This window comes from Agelaius tricolor, unplaced genomic scaffold (genome assembly GCF_023055355.1).
Source record: "Agelaius tricolor isolate 1412-34295 unplaced genomic scaffold, bAgeTri1.0.p SCAF_3, whole genome shotgun sequence".
Taxonomy (NCBI): domain Eukaryota; kingdom Metazoa; phylum Chordata; class Aves; order Passeriformes; family Icteridae; genus Agelaius; species Agelaius tricolor.
The window spans coordinates 39,841,438-39,854,407 of record NW_027269263.1 but is presented as its reverse complement, the minus strand read 5'-3'; the positions used below and the strand labels follow the sequence as shown (position 1 = coordinate 39,854,407).

The window sequence follows — 12,970 nt, the reverse complement described above, 5'->3', positions numbered from 1 at the left end:
TTTTATTAGTCAAAGGAAGGTTTATATCTTTGTTCAGATATACACATTAGAATGCATATATCATTATATATTTTTATATTATTATACATCACACTATGTATTTTTGTTAGTTTGCAAAACTTAATTCCTTGATTAACTCTTGAATTTCAACAGGACTAGCAACAAAACAACCATTTACAGACCAGGCCATAAATTTGTAAAGTAATTTGAATTCCAGCCTGCTGAAGTGTTCTGCTTTGGTTATATTCATAAAGGTTTTTTGTGATAGTGGTGGTTGTTTCTCTCTTTTTAGTGTGTTATGATGAAGTAGGAAACACAGCAGCAGCTTTTAAAAGTCTTTCCAAATAGTAACTTCTTGCAGGAGTCTTAAGATCTGTTGAGAGTGGGACGAGTCACTTTATTCTGCCTTAGGTAATCACTGTTTGTAGGAGATGAAGGAGGATGACCTGTACTTTTTTTCCACTTGGAATTGCTGTATTTCTAATGATATATGGAAAACTGCCCCATAGTTGCAGCATGTGCTTCAGCAAAGCACTTCTCTGGTAGTGTTGGTTGATCATGACTGCATACTTCTGGTGCTTGAAGGGAAAAATTTCTTTATATAAAGTACTGAACGTCTTGCCTATCATCACTTCTGGTTACTATCAGATGAATCAAGGTACTAGGAAATTTTAAAGAACAGTTATTTTAATATTATTTCGATATTTTAACATAGTAATACAAGTAATTAATATTTTAAGAAATAGCCCCTAGAAATTAAGTATTTTTAATTCTTTCTTCAGTTTTGGAAGGATATTGTTGAGGATATTGAAGTTCGTGATCTAATTTCTGACAGAAGCAAATCTCAAGGTGAGACATCTTGACTAATCTTAATACATGCAAGTTGGTAAATCGAGCAAAGGAAGGACTAATATATATTTATTTACTTCATAGATATTCCATCAGAAGAATGGATTTGGGAATCCTTATTTCATCCACCTCGCAAATTGGGCATTAATGATATTGAAGGGCAGCGGGTACTTCAGATAGCAGTGATTTTACGAAATCTTTCTTTTGAAGAGGGAAATGTTAAACTTCTGGCAGCTAATCGTACTTGTCTTCGGTTCCTGCTACTCTCTGCTCACAGTCACTTTATTTCTCTACGGCAGTTGGGGCTTGACACACTGGGAAATATTGCAGCAGAGGTAATGTGCTTTCAAACAGAAAAATTCAGATATAAATTGATAAAAGCAGTAGTGTCAATTATTTTTTTTTATTATCATTGGATGGAGAAGGAAATAAATTATTCTCTAAATTTGTAATCAGCATTTTAAAAACAAGTGTTCAGGGCCAAAACTAAAGTACGACTGTATGTGTCCATTTGCTAAAATCGAATCACATGAAGAAGACTGATGATGTAGGGACATAAGAAGATATTCATAAAGTATAATTTTCAGTTTAGTTTCCCAAAGAGAAGAAAGGAATTTGTTAAGTTCTGCAGTCTATATGCTTGCTTCTTCACTTTATAAACCTGTAGTCATAACTTCAAAACAGTGTGTTTAAGAAAGAGGGTTTTATAAGATTTTATGTCCTGTATACTGTACTTTGTGTAAACTAGTCATAGGCCACTGAGTGTGCTGCGAGAATCATGTGAGGCATCTTTTCTTTTCTTTTTTTTTTTTTTTTTTGAGAGATGTTTGAATGTTATTGTGCAGAAAATTATATGGATTTATGGATTTTTATCGGAAGTATATTCAGATAGTCCTTATATTTTAAATATGGCATATAAATTTAAGTAAAATGGATACTAGCCAAGAATAAGATTAGAAGTATTGGTCCACTATTAAATATTGAAAGAAAAGATGACGTTTTTCATTTGCCATGTACCAAACTTAACTTTGGAGTGAGAAAGAATTTTACTTATGTCTGGGATCTCTGGTTGAGAAGCAGAAGTAGAAACAAGAAGTATGACTGGGATAGCATCTGGGAAGGAGTACTTTTTGTTACTCAAGTTCTGGTCTTTGTTGGGTATTAGAATCCGTTTGTGTATACTGTTGACTGCCTGATAAGAAAGTTATTTTCCTTATTCTGAGCACTGGAAAGTGTAAATTAGATTGCTGCTTCAGAGCAGAAAAAAAGTAGGGGACTCAAAATGCTAGGTACAATCAAAAGCTCACATGGTTCAGTTTTTATGAACATGAGTGAAATTTATGTATGCTGCACTTACACCCTTCTGAGCCTTATATTTTGATAAGCAAATTGAGTATTTGAGCCATTAGCACTATGTGGATAGTGTTAGTAATTCTTTTTCTTTCTCCTCAGCTTCTTTTGGATCCTGTTGATTTCAAAACTACTCATCTAATGTTCCACACTGTTACAAAATGCCTCATGTCAAGGGATAGATTTTTAAAAATGAGAGGTAAGATCTCTAGCTATTCTTGTTTTTGTATCAGAATTACAATTATTGCTGTTTAAAACTATTTTGTATTTGTTCTTCAGGCATGGAAATCTTGGCAAATCTTTGTAAGGCTGAAGATAATGGTGTCTTAATTTGTGAATATGTGGATCAAGAATCCTATAAAGAGATCATATGTCATCTCACACTACCAGATGTGCTGCTTGTAATCTCAGCACTTGAGGTGCTATACATGCTCACAGAAATGGGAGAAGTGGCCTGCTCAAAGATTGCTAAAGTAGAGAAGAGCATAGGTAAGGGAGAAGGAAAATCTATTTCTTCTCTCACTTAAGTAAGAAAAAAGACTTAACCACTGACCATGACATATTCTTAAAAATGTGGCTTGCTTGTGTGTGTGTGAGAGCACACAGCATGGGGATGGAATTTTCTAAATCTATTCATTGTGTCCTCAAGGAATTGATGATGCTAAAAATTCTAAATTTTTTTTTAATGCCACAAAATGTGTTTTAAAAAAACTAAAAAAACCCTACAGAAGCATGCAAAGACTTGTTCCCTTTCAGCACATGGCAATTTTAAAGCAAATCAGTATGTTCCAACAACATTTGTCTTGTTGTCCTAATGTCATTGTTGGTTTTACATTCAATACTTTAGATACATTAGTATGTCTGGTTTCTATGGACATCCAGATGTTTGGACCTGATGCTCTTACTGCTGTAAAGCTCATTGAACATCAGTGTGTTAGCCAGCAAGGAATACTTGATGTCAGACCACAGGTAATGGATCATGGTTCTTCACAGGCTCATGCAACAGGTGTCCCAGGTGAGTATCACTGCAAGAGAACACACTGTTGTATAAAATTTCCCATATGATCTATTATTTTTATCTTCTCTAGATTTCTGATCAGTTTGCATAAATAAGTGTAACGTTGTGCATAACATATATCTTTTTCAAACACTCATGAAGAAAATACACTATGTTAGCCAAAGCTATGTTAGCCAAAACTGTTGTGAAACAAGGTTTGAAAGAATTTTAATGTTTTTCAGTTGCTAATCTGAAAATTCTCTGAAAATGACACACATTGCTTATTTTAACTTGTTCACTGGAAAGAAAAAGTATCTATTCTAGATTGTTCCCACAATTTTCAGAGAAGTAGAGGTCCATTTTATGTTATTTTTTACACTGGGTATTATTGCGCAGTAACATAAAGTATTTGGTAGAATTGCAGAGATGAGATGAGATAGACACACTCTTGAAGGTTCTGAACAGTTTCTTGTTATGTGAACCAAATTGTAACTATTCTTAGAAAGTTACTGAGAAATAACCATTGGAGCAGACTGGTTGGCATGTCTAAGCATGCTGTTTTTGGAATGGGTGTAGATACCACAGCAAAAAATGGCTGGGAGAGAATGTAACTGAGGGGGTGAATCAGAGTGAATAGGATGAACTGATGTGGCATTGCTACAAGATCCTTTGCATTATATTTGCATCCACTTAAGAGCTGGAAAAACAATTGCTGTGTATTTGTGCCTGGTTTGGTGGAGTATTGTGCCACTTTAAAATCATGCTCAGTACTGTAAAGTGCTGAGATGACGATCATGGATCTGGAAGCAGCCGTTCACTAGGTGCACTCCTGGTGATTGCACTTTAGCAATGACTCTGGCCTTGGCAAGCCCTGCTTCACTTTGGTAAACTGTAGTGCAGCTCTGTAGTCTGCAGTGGGCACCTTTTTGACTTGCCTTAGCTGGAGACATCCTTACTTACAAACATGTACCTGTGGTTGTCATGAAGTGCTTCATTCAGGAGGACAAAAAACATTCCAGCAAGTTTTGTTGTTTATTTTTTTCTCTCCATGTTCTCTACAGCCTCTAGGACAGCACCACATGTTGCTCCACCTCCAGGAATAGTAGAGATAGACAGCGAGAAATTTGCATGTCAATGGTAAGTGTATAGTTCTTTTCAAATACATTAATGAAGAAGAAAAACAAAGAAAAATACTGAATTCACATGTCACAGAATTTTCCAGTTTGCTTGTCTTTACTGTTACACTGATTTTTCTGTGTAAACCGAATCCACTCTGTCATTGCTATGAAGAAGTCTGAAAGCAAAAACTTAACCAGACTATTCAGTCTTTGCCTGTTGATTCATGAAGTTAGTTGTTTTGTCTCTTAGGACAGAATTTGATTTGATTTTTAACTCTGATCTTGGTTTAATTTATTTTTTAAATTGTCAAGGAGTGTTATCTGTTTCACAGGTATTTTTATCTGGTAATGTGTTGCTTTATTACTGAATCAGTATAAAAGTAATTATCAAATTATGAAGCTAAGGCCCTGCAAAACTCTTACATGATCATTCTGAACCTCAGGTTAAAGATCAAAGTCTTTTCCATTCATACTCTCTTGCTTTCAACTAATAATTATTGTCAGATATTTAGAGAGAAACTGTCTGTCCTGTGGTTCTCATGTAGACTGCAGGTGATCTTTCTGAGCTCTTTGTCTTACATAAATCAACTCACGTTCCAAGTATTTGTATTAAGTAGTTCCTGATGGGCCTTTCACCTCTGCTGCTTCACAGCTCTTAGGTTCATCTTGTCACTGAGGAGACAAGCACCTTCCAGTTAAAGTGGATGGAATTCACAAAGCTTAATGTTTTGGGTTATCATGAGGTTATACTTCCAGCAGAGCTTTGGCTGTATGGAGGGAAATATTGCAACTTTTTGTGGTCAGCTGATGTTACCATGCTTCTCTTTGCACACTACAAAGTATTATCAACCATAATAATTAACTGCTGAAAGATTGAGAAATTTCATATTTAGGCATTTCAACAGGGATGCCTGGAACAAGACTTTGTCTACAGATCACATTAGCAAACTTAGATAAATGTACATTTTCATGGTATGCTTTAGTCATTACTTCCTACTTAGAGAAATGGGTAAATGAGTAAATCATAGCAGTAGAATTCAGTTCCATCTCTTGAAAGCAGCAAAAAAACCAAGGTATTTAAACTGACCTTCCTGGATGTATTACTAACCAGCTTAGATTCAGTAGGAGGTGTAAGTGCAGTGACAGTAAAGTAGTGATCACAGATCACATTTCACAATTTTAGGTCCTGAGCATCTCCTATTTGCTGGTACCAGTGTTAGTGTGTCAACCTAAAATGGCGTATCCAACAGGATAGTCACTTGTTCAATATGCCAAATTTAATTAATACATAAGCTTTCTGTTAATATAATCTCTGGTTTTGTAATAATAAAATTCTAACAACTGCGGGAGAAATGGTACTTACTCTTTATGAGAGAACACAATTTAAAGAATGTCATCATAGGCTTTTCATGCAGTTAGATTTGGAGTGTAGGGCTCTACAAAGAAGAACACAGCATAGTTTTACAGAGTGATAGCGCCATGTAATAAATGTTAACAACTAAAATATTTCTTTTATTTTCATGCCAGTATTTGGGCACTGAGTGTGAGTTCTTACTTGCCTCTGTTTGCTGCTGGGGATTAACAATTCCTTTGTCTCTGGGTTGGAGTAGTGGATCTAAGAGAAATAAAATTAAACTGATAGATGTTTCCTTTTCTCACAGCTTCCTGTGAGGTTAGAGGTTAGATGGTCTGTGGACTTGTGTAGAGCCTGTAGGAGATATGAATACTTTTCACTGCTAAGTGAATATTAGATGTTCAGCAAACATTGACTTACAATAAAAATGTGTGATGAAGAATTAGTTAGCTTTCAGCCCATCTTTTGTGAAAGTAGAATCATTAAGGAATCAGAATAGAGCTGTATGGAGGAGATAGCAAGAAACCATGCATTCTCATTTGTTTTTGCAGAATATAAAATAAAAAGGCATAGGTAGAGACAGTTTTGCATAAATAATAAATAATATGTATATAAGTATGTAAATAAGATATTGCATGTAAAACTGACTGTAGGTGTTAGGGGTCCAGTGTGTTAAGTCGTAAGCAGTGAGAAAATGTCAAAGAGGCATCTGACAAAATAATAAACTAAAATGCTGTTTTCCATGTTGTTGGCAGATCTCAGAAGTGTCTGTGATACAAACTGCAATGTTTTAACAACCCCTTTAAAAATACTCTCTCCATATTTTGTTTCATAGTTTATTTTTTCTTCCTCAGGTTGAATGCCCACTTTGAAGTGAACCTTGATTGCTCAGTCTCTCGAGCAGAAATGTACTCTGAATACCTCTCTACTTGTAGTAAATTAGCTCGAGGTGGAATCCTAACATCAACTGGATTTTATAAATGCCTGCGGTAAGACAAGAATTTGTGCAGCAATAAAGAAACAATTGTATGTTCTCAAAACTAACCGGTAGTTTAAATTTCTTTGAGAAAATATCTACTGGGTTGAAAGACATCCACTTTTGGAATTTAAATTGAAACAAATGTTTAGAGTTTGTTTAATTTTATTTCATTATATTTCAAGATCTTTGAATGGGTTCCTTTTCTGCTTCTAGTCCTTCTAATTCTTTCTGAAGTAGATTTTTGAGATTTTGTAATTTTCACTTAGGTTCTATGACATCTCGGCCATCTGGGGGACCTGCTAGTCTCAATGATAAGCACTCACATGATATTGGAAAATCTTGCTTTGTAAAGATGCAGGCATTCCTTCTATTACTCCTCACACAAGAGCGGTTAGGTAAAAGAAAAACATTTTGAGAGTTGAGTTACTGTGTTTATTAACATGGATTTATGTTGTGTTTGGCAGAACCGTCTTTCCAAATCATACAGTGAAGAGAGTAGAAGATCCAAGTAACAATGGTCAAGCACATATACATGTGGTAGGAGTGAAGAGGAGAGCTATACCACTTCCCATTCAGATGTACTATCAGCAGCCACCAACTTCGTCTACCCCAGTTGTCCGGGTTGATTCAATTCCTGATGTGTCTTCGTCTCCTTTGCCAGCAGGTTTTTAACTTAATTATGTATAAAGTATTTTGCATTGATCCTGAAACCATAAGAAAAGCCAGAAGGTTTTGAGCATAGCTTGTAAGTGTTAGAAGTTGAGGCCGCATGTTTAGAATTTATTCAGTAATGTTGGGAATAGTATTGCAGTATTTCCTTGCATGCCATTCTAGTCTTTGACATGTAACCCATAAGCTTTCCAGTCAGCAGACAAGCCATTGTTGCTGTGTCATTAATTCTGACTCTGTAGAGCTGAGAAAAGAAATTCTGCTTCAGGCAGAATTGCAATTTCAGATCTTGGGTTTTTAAAAATTTGTTAATGTGTTTGAAGTTAATCTCTGCTTCCAAACTTTTACTGTGTTTATTTCAACAGGAATCCCACATGGGCTACCAGGTGTAGGAAATCACTATCAGAGGACCCCTATTAACCAGTCTTCAACTTTGACAGCAACACAGATGTCTTTTCCAATTCAAGGTGTTCACACTGTGGCACAGACTGTTTCTAGAATTCCACAAAATCCTTCTATTCATACACAACAGAATGCTCCAATGACTGTTATACAGAATAAAGGTCCAATATCCTGTGACGTAGTGAAGGCTGCAGTAATACAGAGCTCTGTTCCTCAGTCTGCAGTTCCTGTTCCTATTGCAGTAGGAGGAGCTTCTAATCAAAATCACAGCACCACAGGCCAGCAGCCGTCTGTTACAGTTGTGAGTTCTCAGATGCTTCACCACCAACCTGTAATTCAACAACAGTCCCCACTGCACGCAGTGGTACCAGGACAGATACCTTCAGGCACTCCTGTTACGGTAATTCAGCAAGCTGTACCTCAGGGTCATATATTTGGCAGAGTACAAAACCTACCAGCATGCAGTTCAGCAGTTTCACAGGGTCAACAGCTAATCAGCACATCATCACAACCTGGGCAGACATCATCTCAGCAGTCCTCTGCGGGTAACCAGCAACAAGATACGGTCATCATAGCACCACAGCAGTATGTCACAACCTCTGCATCTAACATTGTTTCTGCCACCACAGTTCAGAATTTCCAAGTAGCAGCTGGGCAGGTGGTTACAATTGCAGGTGTTCAAAACCCACCGACATCTAGAGTAGGGTTTCAGAATATTGCACCAAAGCCTCTGCCGTCTCAGCAAGGTCCACCTGCTGTGGGGCAGCAGCCACAGCAGCAGTCTCCAGCACCATCCCAGCAAAGTGTAGTGATAGTAAGCCAGCCAGCTCAGCAAGGTCAGACATACGCACCAGCCATTCATCAAATTGTGCTTGCTAACCCAGCTTCTATTCCTGCTGGCCAAACTGTCCAGTTGGCTGGACAGCCGAGCATTACTCCATCATCTTCACCGTCCCCTGGTCCAGTTACAAATAATCAAGTCCCTACAGTTATGTCATCTTCATCTACCACTCCTCAGTCACAAGGACCCCCTCCTACTGTTAGCCAGATGCTTTCTGTAAAGAGGCAGCAGCAGCAGCAACATTCACCAGCATCATCGCAGCAGCAGGTACAGGTACAACAATCGATGCAAATGCAAGTGCAGTCACAGCAAGCTAATACGGGAGTTGGCCAGCCCAACTCTGGTGAGTCTAGCCTGATAAAACAACTGCTTCTTCCAAAAAGAGGCCCCTCAACTCCCGGGGGGAAGCTTATACTCCCAGCTCCACAGATTCCTCCACCTAACAATGCAAGAGCTCCTAGCCCTCAGGTGGTTTATCAGATGGCCAATAACCAGACACCAGGTTTTGGAGTTCAAGGACAGTCTCCAGCTCAGCAGCTGCTAGTTGGACAGCAAAATGTTCAGCTGGTCCCGGGTGCAATCCCGCCCCAAGGGGCAGTGCAAACAGTACCCATTTCTAATTTACAGATATTGCCAGGCCAGTTGATCTCAAACAGCCCAGCAACTATTTTCCAAGGGACTACTGGCAACCAGGTTACGATAACAGTTGTGCCAAATACGAGTTTTGCTACTGCAACTGTGAGTCAGGGAAATGCAACTCAGATAATTGCTCCAGCAGGAATTTCAGTGAGTGGAGCACAGACAGGAGTTGGGCTACAGGTGCAAACCCTTCCAGCTACTCAAGCACCTTCAGCTGGACAATCACCGTGTACTGCTGCTCCCCCATTCAAAGGTGATAAAATAATTTGCCAAAAGGAGGAAGAAGCAAAGGAAGCAACAGGTTTACACATTCATGAACGTAAAATTGAAGTTATGGAGAATCCTTCCTGCCGAAGAGGAGCTGCAAACACCAGCAATGGGGATGCAAAAGAAAATGAAATGCAGGTGGGAAGTCTTTTAAATGGGAGAAAGTATAGTGACTCCAGTCTACCTCCTTCTAACTCAGGGAAAACACAGAATGAGGCCAATCAGTGCTCACAAGTCAGTAATGGGCCATCATTAGAAATGGGTGAGAACGGAGCTCCTGGAAAGCAGAACTTTGAACAAATGGACACACAGGAAATTAAAAGTGATTTGAAGAAGCCCCTAGTTAATGGAATCTGTGATTTTGATAAAGGAGATTGTTCTCATTTGAGCAAAAACATTCCAAATCACAAAACTTCCAATCATGTAGGAAATGGTGAGATATCTTCAGTGGAACAACAAGGGAATTTGGATGCCACGCAGCAAGATACTGCCAAAGGTGATCAAGGGGAAAGAATTTCTAATGGGCCTGTATTAACTTTGAGTAGTTCACCTGTTGTAAGCGGGACACAGGAGGCTGCAAAACTGTTAACCCAGCAACTTAGTGGTACCAACACTGATTTACCTAATGGACCTCTAGCTTCAAGTTTGAATTCAGATGTGCCTCAGCAACGCCCAAGTGTAGTTGTCTCACCACAATCTACAGCCTCTGTTATACAGGGGCATCAAATCATAGCAGTTCCACACTCAGGACCTAGAGTGTCCCAGTCTACCCTGTCCTCCGAAGTTCGGTCTACTAATGGCACAGCAGAATGCAAAACTGCAAAGAGGCCAGCAGAGGATAATGACAGGGAAACTGTTCCAGGAATTCCAAATAAAGTAGGAGTTAGAATTGTTACAATCAGTGACCCCAACAATGCTGGTTGCAGTGCAACTATGGTTGCTGTGCCAGCTGGAGCGGATCCAAGCACTGTAGCGAAAGTAGCAATAGAAAGTGCTGTTCAACAAAAGCAGCAGCATCCAACCACGTATATACAAAGCATGGTCACACAGGTATGTTGCAGTGTTCTTTTTATGTTTATTCTGACTGTGATTCTGACTAATACTGTGAAATAACATGACTGAAAATGTGAGCTTGGTCGATATCTCCTGCATAGTATTTTAGATATTCAGAAAAGGATACTTTCTGTTCTTCCACAGACTAAAGTTTTAACAGTTTACATTCTTTTTCAGTGTCAGTGACAATAGTGGAATTCAGAATTTGTAGCTTGATAATACACAGTGAGGAAAGAACTTCTGCTCACTATTTTCTTCTTTAAAGGATGAACCATTCTGAAAACAACAATGATGTGCTGGATGGTCTTGTAAAAATGTCAGTGTTGTTCTGCATTTTGTTCTCAGTCACTTCAGAGGTGTGAATGTGTTTTTTGGGAGAAAAACACACCTGCATCTGGATGACTGAATCCGGCATTTGAAGTTGGTTCTCAAGGTCTTGCTTTGTGGGTTCACTACAGTTAGGAGAAAGTACTATTTTGTAAATTTGTTGAAATATTTGCATTTATTCATTACAAAATATTCACAATGTTTATCAATAAAACAAGCATTGTTTTGAGGGTTTTTTCTCTGTTTGCCAAGCTTTGGTGAGGGTTTGTTGGGCTTTTTTGTCCCTTGATTGAATTTGTTAAACCTTTTGAAAGTGGTTACTCCCTAACATTTTACTAGAAATGAGGCATAGACATCAGGAGTATTAATAAGTAAACTAATGATGTCAGAGGTGATTCCATTTCCTAGAATTTCTTTTAGTTTTATACATAGACAGAAAATCGCTCCCCAAAAAACCCATTCCTAACCTGAGTATGAGTAAAGGGAATAGAATGGTAGGTCTGGCAGTTAAGAGTTCTGACAGACCAGAGAGAGGAAGTCCTGAGTGTATGTTAGTACATTTTGACCTTGGATTAACAGGTCTTTTATTTCTTTTTTTTTTTTTTTTCTTTTTTTTTTTTTGGGTGGGGGTTTGTTTGCCTTTGACAAATTAGAAGGCATAGACATGATGGGCTTATACAGACCTAGAACTCAAAATGTGACAAGTGCTGGTTAGCTGGTTAGAACTACTTCATTTTCTGTGGCAAGTTAATTTGCTTTTGAAAACTCTTTTGACTTTTCTAGTTGTCAAAAATCGCAGTTAACAGTTAACAAGTTTTTTCCTTTTTTACTTTCTCTGCCTCTTGCTTCTAACGGTGACAATGCACAAACTTAATTCTTAAAATGTATTTGAATGTCTGTAAACTCACTCCTAAATTTTTGCTTGGGTTTTGTTGGGAGATCTGTATTTTTCTGGTATGTTATTTATCTTTGTTCTTAATAGAAATAATTTGATCAAAATTAATAGTGTCTGTTAGCAGCATAGGGACAACATGCTCTATTTTCTGTAGTGCAGATATATTAGCTGTACCTTGCTTTTTACACTGAATGTCTTTATTACACAGTTTGAATTTCTCTTATAGCTTTGCTAAGGATTTGGCTGAAGTATAAAATGGTGTGGCTGTCTTGAATGGAATAGGTTTATTTATTCCCTCAGTATGTACCTGAAAAGAATTTGCAGTTGTATTTCAAGCAGCTACAATATGAGCAGATTTTAAGAAGGGAGTAATACGTTTAACTATTTCATTTGATTTTGATAATGTATATCATGATACGAGAGGGGGAGGATAGAAAAAAAAATCTGTGCTGATAGTTACTTCTTTACACTATCCCCAGTATCACTATAATGAATAGTTACTACATTTTTCATTACTTCTACGAACAGAAATACTGCCTCTTGGGTTTGCCATTTGGTAGAAATGTCTCCCTACCTGAAAGCTTGCTCATTCTGCTGTCTGTAGGATGCCCTTCCTTTTTTCAAAATCACAGAAATATGGGAGAAATGAGTTAATTAGTTTTGAACTTGGTGAGAAATTTATTCATTAACTATTTGCCTTAGCCATATGTTTGTTTATTTACGAATCATGTCTGTCATAATATTGCAAGTACGGACTTACAGTTGAACCATTTTAGAGGACTCTGTTCAGATATAGTGAACATCGTAGTTTGGCTTTGGATTTGCAGAGATCTTCGCCACTTGTTTAAAATTAACATCTTGGATTATAAATTCTACCAAATTCACCCTGGCCAGCTCTTTTTCTTTCTCTGAAGTTGCTGAGCAGCTGCAATAGCCATTGCTTTTCTGGAAAAGAAGATGCTAAGTATTTCCAATATTAAGTCTGCTTTTAGAAGTATTTTTAAATTTCCAGAAATGTAGCTGAAGTCTCATGAAGTTGGTGTGAATTTTAGTGATGACTTCATTTAGGATTAGGCCTTGTGTTATCTTCTATTTTCTCCCTCACATTTTGAGTCTTCCTCATCTGATAAGCAGCTTCCTTACCCCTGACTTTTCTGAAAGGCAGTAGCTGAGAAACAGTTTTTTCACTTGAGCATCTGCATTGTTTTATCCTCTCTGAAGTACTTTAGT

General features: G+C 37.7%; 1 protein-coding gene across 1 annotated transcript in view; it reads left to right on the top strand.

Annotated features, from left to right (window-relative positions):
* The window catches only part of ARID2 (AT-rich interaction domain 2), a 93,475-nt gene that overhangs the window by 61,631 nt on the left and 18,874 nt on the right, over positions 1 to 12,970 (top strand). The window contains exons 7-15 of the mRNA XM_071423554.1: positions 783 to 849; positions 934 to 1,184; positions 2,302 to 2,398; positions 2,479 to 2,688; positions 3,047 to 3,214; positions 4,258 to 4,333; positions 6,523 to 6,657; positions 7,112 to 7,311; positions 7,682 to 10,515. Coding sequence (XP_071279655.1) covers positions 783 to 849; positions 934 to 1,184; positions 2,302 to 2,398; positions 2,479 to 2,688; positions 3,047 to 3,214; positions 4,258 to 4,333; positions 6,523 to 6,657; positions 7,112 to 7,311; positions 7,682 to 10,515 — 4,038 coding nt within the window. The remainder of the gene's footprint in view (positions 1 to 782; positions 850 to 933; positions 1,185 to 2,301; positions 2,399 to 2,478; positions 2,689 to 3,046; positions 3,215 to 4,257; positions 4,334 to 6,522; positions 6,658 to 7,111; positions 7,312 to 7,681; positions 10,516 to 12,970) is intronic.